At 42.5% G+C, this 7,707-nt stretch overlaps 1 protein-coding gene across 1 annotated transcript; it reads right to left on the reverse strand.

Annotated features, from left to right (window-relative positions):
* Positions 1-308: 308 nt before the first annotated feature.
* On the reverse strand, positions 309-4,795 carry LOC144135197 (PI-stichotoxin-Hcr2n-like). The gene is made up of 3 exons (XM_077667937.1): positions 4,499-4,795; positions 1,399-1,584; positions 309-455 (listed from the first exon to the last, which is right to left on the reverse strand). Exons 1-3 carry the CDS (start codon positions 4,557-4,559, stop codon positions 406-408), a joined length of 297 nt encoding a protein of 98 aa, XP_077524063.1. The 5' UTR covers positions 4,560-4,795; the 3' UTR covers positions 309-405.
* Positions 4,796-7,707: the final 2,912 nt, after the last annotated feature.

The following is a 7,707-nucleotide window of genomic DNA, read 5'->3' on the forward strand; positions in this document are numbered from 1 at the left end:
CCGAGGGCAACCTGGATCGCATAAATTCTGCCGGCGGCAGCACCTTCCATTCGAAGGTTGTGGCTCGTGAGCAGCAACCTGGATCGCACAAATTTCACCGGTGGTAGCACCTACCATCTCAGGGCACTGGCGCACAGCTTACCCGTGTACCACTTCGCCAAAAGTGCTATGGAGAGTTCCAGGGATGTGTGAATGTTAAGCAGAGAAATTAAATTATGCATATATAGATACGCTATGCTTTGGCACTGTGTGAGAATGTTGTAATCATTCTATTTCATTTTGTTCAGACATAAAATAAAGAGTTCCATTTTGTCTATTTATTTGGCTTGATATGGCAAAAACACACAGGGCCGCAATGGTCAAGGGCATGACCAGGAATTTTCTTGCTAAAGTGTTCTTGCTTGATCATGGGGAGTTGAGAATATTGCGACAAGCGCCTTCGGGATCTTCATGAGCTGTAAGAAAACATGTGGAATTAAGAATTACACTGCACACCGGAGAATTACGTCAAAAAACGTGACTATAGAGCAAACGCAGTGACAGTGCATGCCCTCATGCTTCTACGGTCATTCATTAAAAGCCTAACACAAACTCTATTTGTAGGATTCAACTTCTCTGTGCACATATACTGGCCATCAATACAAAGCATACCAACTTTTTCTTATACTATAGACCAGCTGTTGCCGTAGAATTTTCTAAAATCATGAGATGACATGGCTTGTTTCTTCCATTTCCCTCTAATAAGTAGCGGCAAAGCCGGGTTTCATGGAAGCCGTGACTTGAGAAGGTGTATAGTTAATACAGCTCACCTTTATTTAATGCGTTAAATTTGCCCATTCATTTATTCCGGGTATAGCTTGTATTGTGCAACTTTTCACACCTTAAACATGCCTAAACATGATGTAATGTAAGAGTGCAAAATAAAACTAAATATATCCCCAGACCACTTGACGGCAGACATGCATTTTTATCCTATTAATTTTTGACTATCCTCAAAAACGTTGCACTTAGGTTTTCTGTGGCAATCTTAACTCCTCGACGTGATCGATGGAAACAGGCTAAAAGACAGACTATTTGAAACATCAGAAGAGCGGACCATCATCTTCAATATAACCGTAACAGTATCTCAGTACGAAAAAATGTTGAGTACGCAAAATGTTTGTGTGAAAATGTTGGACATGAACTCTCCCTGCTGGGTTGCAATAGTCGAATAGAGTACTAAGGAACAAAGATTGATATGTGGCGAGGTTCATGGGGACATCAGTTGGGCGTGAGGTCATTACTCAGCTCATAAACATCGTCGTTATGGAAGATTATCCGTTTTCTTGATGCTCGGTTACAAGTATCGCGTTTCTTATTAACAGTGCGCCACGCGTAACAAGACGGAAGTTCACTCACTCGAACAAGTTTTCATGCAGGATGTACAGTTGAGAAAGATATTCCTATTTCCGCCGCATCCGCCCCACAAGAAGGGACCGCAGTACCCGTATCGGTCATCAAAGTACCATCTTTCATGTGTAGGCCGCTCGTGTCCACATTGTCCAACCTTTGGTGCTGTCTTGCAATATTTTGGGGGTGTGTACCCTGCGGTAAAATTCAACACATTATTTTAGAAACATCTTGAACCGATGTGAACGTAACAATTCTATGCTTGTAGTTATATTTTTTTCACTCTCAGAAGCTTTTGAAAACTTATTTGAGATGATTTATATTGTTGCTATTTATATCTGGCGAATGCAAACAGAGACGAAATACCTCAAGTAAAATTCCCTGAATAGTGAACATTTCATCGGCTTTTAAGAAAGCCAGGAGCACAAGGAGAGTTCATCTGAGCGGTGTACCGTGGCTCTTACAGGATGCGTAGAAGCCCGAGATTTCGAAGTGGTGGCGATTACAGTTCTGCTCTCCTTAAAACCCATTCGAACGCGTATTGTGCATAACCAGCCATGAAGCATGGCGCAGAAGAAAACCCCGTTTGTCTTCGAACTTTTTTCAAATTGTATGCTTCCTTGCAGGCAATATTGAATGCAGATTGCCTACTTTAATCTTCTCGGCAGTTCTGAGTTTTGTACTTTAAGCGTGTAACACAATAACATTTATGGAGTCATTCATGAAGCGTTGCTCGCAGAAATTTGAAGTAGGTAGTTGAACTAATAATACCTACCTCCTAATGAATAGAGCCATCCTACTAGCATCATTTGACTACTTACTATATCCCAGTGTCGGTTAGGTGTTCGTCTATTTACTAAAGTGTTTAACTTTTTTATAACGACGTCACTTTTGAAGCGAGGCGGAGCATGGTCGGCCCTTTTTTATCGCAGTACGCATGTATGCGATTCACTCAGGTTCATTATTTCGGAGCCATCAGCCGAGTGGCACATGGCCACATGTTGCATATTCCTATTAAACATGGCCGGTGGTAAATTTCTGCAAAAAGCTGGATTTCCAGAACCTGGCTTCAGTCGAGAAATAAGGATTGATGCTATGAGGTCGTCACCTGTGTATTGGACGTCTCCCGCACAATCCCAGAAGTTTATGGCGGGTGACAAAGCTAGCGAGCTGTTACCATGAACAGCATTCTGACTGCGCCTACAGCAGGATAAAGGCTTGCCGAGCGCGGCCTCCCTATTACGGGAAAATTCTAATTCTCCGCGCACATGCTTGCCTTCCCTTGGTATCATCCAGTCTGTTGCCCTTAAGGTCGATCGGTGAGCTGGCCTTCGTGCTACATGCCTTTCCAAAACCCATTTCCTCTTCCTGATTTCGACAAGGATGTCAATAGATCGGGTTCGTTCCCTGACTCTCTCTGCTCTCTGCCTTTCTCATTATGTTACACCTATCATTTCTTTTGCAATAGGTCACTGTTTTGGTCTAAATTAGAGTTGAGCCCTTTTGGTTAGCCCCCATGTTTCTGCCCCATAGGTGAGTACTGGTATGATACAGCTGCGATATATTTTTCTCGTCTAGTATATTGTAAACTACCAATAACGATTCAAGAGTACCTGCCAAACTTGCTCCAACTCATTCTTATTCCTCAAATTGTTATGCTCTCGTTATCCTGTTCTGCAGTCACTGCCTGCCTTTCATCAGCATTATAATGAACACCACCACAGCAAACGACCAAGTGTTCTCATCACCACAATGGCCTCTTATGCTAATATTGAGCTGGTCTGGTGTTATGCCTTCCACGGCCTGTCGTATCCAGTGCTAATCACTCATCCCTTCTACCCGCCTGGTGTAATGAAATCCATTGCGCTTTTTGTCTTGTTTCCGCTCTGGTTTCACGACAGAGAGCCAGTTGTCACGTGTCCACGTGAAACGATACAATCACGTAAGTGGTGGAACTCCGATTCGGTTCTACACTCTAAATAAGAATTGTACTATATAAGAGTATAAAGTGGGGTAAGCTGTCCTCTAGCGCACTGCCTTTGGGAGGCAAGGTATGCTCCCAAGTCACGGGGTAGATTTCAGTCGTTAGGCATGAGGAATGCTTACTGCTGGCAACGAAAGGAAACATTCCGTCTTGAAAACATGCGAATTTCTAATAATTTTCGAAAATTTTAACAAAGTTTTCGGCTAATGTGTTTGCTAAGCTCAAGAGATCCGGAGCGGCGTTTTAAATAATTTTTTCCATTGCTGACTGCATTCAGTTAGTTTGCTCTACAGTGAAAATATGCCTCCGCTGCCAAAAGCAAGCATTCCGTACATTTTGCGACTGAAATCTACTCCGGGATATGGGGCAGATACCTTGCCTTTAAAAGGGTGGGCGCAAGAGGGAGGCTTATTTCCTGTGTACTCCCATATAGGCCTGTTCGTGCTTTGAATGCGTACAAGCTGTGGTGACTCAGTGACTTTCATGTTAGACTGATGATCCTAAGGTATCAAGGTCGATCCTGGTCGAGGTGGCCGTATTTAGTAGGAGGCGAATGCAAATACGCTCTATTGAAGCGCGATGTCAGAGCATGTTAAAGGACTCTAGCTGGTGTAAAATAATTTGGTGTCCTCCACTAAGGTGTCTCTCATATCTGCGTGGTTCCTTTCCAAACTTTTCCGACCCGACAATCTACAAAATTGGGCGTGTTCTTTTCTTGATTTCGGTTGAAGACCGTTTCGTACTCAAATATCCTGCTTCTAATACGGTTTGGGTTTGGCTTATGGAGGCGTAACGTCCCAAAGCGACCAGGACTATCATCATTGCCGTAGTGAAGGGCTCCGGAAATTTCGACCTCTGGGGGTCCTTCAACGTGCAATGAAATCGCACAGAACACGGCCCTCTAGAATAACTCTTCCATCGAAATTCCACCGCCGCGGCCGGAATCGAAAACCTGTCTTTCGGGTCAGCAGCCGGGCGCCATAACCACAGAGGCACTGCGGTGATTAGTCCCGTATAAGTGTCTTGCACGTTTCCTTCATTTACTTAAAAGGAAGCCAGCTTCTACAAATGTCAATCGCAGCGCAAAAAGGCATATATCGCAAAGAAAATGTCGGACAGGCTTACCTTGCACTAATACTACTGTGACACAGAGCAGGGCGTACAGAAAGCAGCTTGGATTCTTCATCGTTAAGAAAGCTGGGAAAAGACTTGTCCTACTGTAGGGTTTCGCGGTTGGGTTTATATACGCAAGCTAAAGCAACATTTCGAGTGACGTTGCCGGTGAAAACGTGCGCAAGCAGCCTTTGTGATGCCATGAACGGGAATTATAGCATGATAAATGTCAACATATTCTCGTCAGATTAACGTTATTTAAGAATAGCGTATATCTGCTAGCTTTTCTGCGGCACAATACAACGCCTAGTTTTAGCGCCCGTTGTTTGAATAACAGTTTTTCAAAGCCTATATAAACCCCAAAGGAAATTTTGCTTCATATGTTCCTGTTCAATTCAAGAGGCAGGCCTTCTGCCTTTAAGCATGCGCTGTAGTTGTCAGACGACGTTGAATGCATAATGTCTGAACTCTTTTTTTCTTTGTGGAGGCATTGTGATGCCTATAGTATAACGTATGGGTTAGAAACCAAGGAATATGATTATTTTTATAATCTTTATAGTTCTCAGCACGTTTGTAAGGCTCACATCTGGCAGGAAAGATAAAATACAGCGTGCATGATGTATCAGGCAAAGCCATTTTTTGCAGTAGGTTTGTAAAAAAATTCACATACAGCTGTGCATGTATTTTGCTCCTCGTTCTATGACGTTAGTGGTGAGTACAGAGAATACGTATTTTTATTTTTACTTTGTTGGCGCTCTGCATTAGCTTGCAACAAAGAAGAGGAAGACGAGACGATACTTAGTATTATATCTAAGCATATTAACCCTATGTGTACGTAGAGGTGCCTAACAATACGAAACACCTGAGATTTGATGCGTATTTTGTTAACTTTTCTGCAGGCGCGTGTTAAAGTTCTAAGGTAGTCCCTATACCCGTCATGAATTTTACGCGGTGTTATTGGCCCTTTTTTCTCAGGAACTCTTAGGAAGCACTGCCCGTGTTTGACGTGCAAGTTGCAAAATAAGAATTCTTAAGCACAGCAAGCACGTTTGTTGGGGATATGGCTGACAAAACAAAAAAGCACTTCGTTCCACTGTTCCGAGACCATAGCACACGTTTTTTGTTTAGAGTCGCGTCTGCGAACATTATTCTTTTGTTTTCGATATAGCTGATAAAACCACATGCTGTTAATTCAGCTGGAGCCAGACCATAACTCATGTTTCCTGCTTGGAGTTGCCTTAAGAGAGCGAATCCTTTGTTATCGATATTGCTGATCAAACAAATACACCAGATTCAGCTAGCCTCAGATCACAGCGCACGTTTGTTGCTTGGCGCCTTAACGAACCTTACTGTTTCGTAGTCTATATGGCTGCTAAGACCGTATGCATCTCATTCATCTGCGCCCCGACCGCAGCAAACGTTTGCTGCTTGGAGTTGCTTACACGACCGTTAGTTTTTTTGTTTCCGATATGGCTCATTAAACCGCATGTGACTCATGCAGTTGGGCCCAGACCATAGCATACGTTTTCTGCTTAGAGTATGGGTCATATATGGGTAAGATATGGGGCGTATATGTATGGGTCATATATGTATAGGCCATATATAGAGTATATGGGACATAAAACAACATGAACCTGAATCAGCTGGGCCAAGACGATAGAACAAATCTGGTGCTTGGAGTCGTTTTTACGAGCGTCGCTGGTTTGTTGTCGATATCGGTGATAAAACAGCATAAAGCAAATTCAGCTGGGCTCAGATGATAGCAAACTTTTGTTGCTTGGATCGCTTTCACGAACTTTACTGCTTCGTTTTCGATATGGCGGAGTAAAAAAAATAACCTGATTCAACAGGGCCCAGACCATAGTACTCGTTTGCCGCTTAGAGTCGCTTTGACGAACGTCACTCTTTTGTTGTCGACATCTCTGATAAAACCCCATGCGCCTGATTCAGCTGGGGCCTCACCAGAGGACGTGTTTGCTGCATGGAAGCGTATTCAGGAGCTTTATTCATTTACTCTCGATATGGCTGAGATAACCGGATGCACTTGATTCAGCTTGGCACAGACTATAGCATTCATTTTGCCTCTTGGACTCGCTTTCAAGCAAGTTATTCCTTTATTTTCGATATGGCTGATAAATGCATATGCACCTGATTGAGATAGGCAAGGACTAAAGAACGCGTTTGCTGTGCATACCTAGCGTACAATGCCTGAAGGTAATCTGAGTTGTCTGCTCTAAATCGTTTCGGTCCACAACGGCTGACGGATGCGGAGATTCTCTGAGAAAGTCCTGTGCGTTCGCGGTCAGTGAAGGCATTACATGGCTTACATAGCATTGCTGAAGCGTGGAGAAGATGTCTGAACGAAAACAATTTTGGCAATGACATTGTTGCATGCAGTCCGTTAATTTTTTTCCATGACATGCTATTACCCATAAATTTTTTCGTATCAAGTTATATTCGTAATTGGAACTCTGAAATTATGTTGAATTTCTGAATAAAAAGAGACACAGAAACGCATTGGAATTACTTCTACCAGATTGTTCAAGGTATCCGCCCTTTTAAGTTTTAATCCAGATTTCATGGAATGTTCTGTACTTATATAAATATATCGCAACAATATTTCATGTAACAATGTAAGAATACGTAAAAAGATCGCAATCGTTTTTCGAACAATGATGCTTGTCAACTATGTTATCAAGAGGAATCTGCAAGGACCATATTGATGTCAGTAAATTCTTGGCAATATCAGAATTGCAATATGCGTATGGGACACAATAATAATTCTGTCTGTTAAACAGCTCCATGCGATTTTAGAGCCAGTCACGTCAATACGGCATCTACTCGAATTTGGTACTTGCCGGCGGTTGTAACACTTATATTTTCTCTAAATAGGATCGCAATACAGAGTAAATTTATATGCGTAAATATGAATAGATTATTCAAACAAATTGGTCTATTATAAAGTACCGATTTGCTTTTCCAACTTTCGAACGCAAACTGAAATTACGTTTTTTTCGAAGAGATTCAAGTGGTTTTTGGAGCGCCTACTGTGAACATAGCTTGTGCTAGAATTAATGCAGTGTCAGAAAAAGTGTACCGGTCGTCCATGTATTTTTTTCGAAGAGTAGCGGTTTTTTATGCCACTTTCGGAGGAGCTTATTGTTGGAATCTCACGAGAGAGTTAAAAGTTAGCGGATGTGCGCTGGGCAGCGCTTCATAAA

Source organism: Amblyomma americanum, chromosome 5 (assembly GCF_052857255.1).
Source record: "Amblyomma americanum isolate KBUSLIRL-KWMA chromosome 5, ASM5285725v1, whole genome shotgun sequence".
Classification (NCBI taxonomy): Eukaryota; Metazoa; Arthropoda; class Arachnida; order Ixodida; family Ixodidae; genus Amblyomma; species Amblyomma americanum.

Excerpts from the sequence above, each read along its gene's own strand:
- LOC144135197 (XM_077667937.1), bottom strand. The coding sequence starts at position 4,559 with ATGAAGAATCCAAGCTGCTTTCTGTACGCCCTGCTCTGTGTCACAGTA. Across the intron at positions 1,585-4,498 it reads CACAGTAGTATTAGTGCAAG|GGTACACACCCCCAAAATAT; the intron begins GTAAGCCTGTCC and ends ATTTTACCGCAG. Across the intron at positions 456-1,398 it reads CTGCATGAAAACTTGTTCGA|CTCATGAAGATCCCGAAGGC; the intron begins GTGAGTGAACTT and ends GTTTTCTTACAG.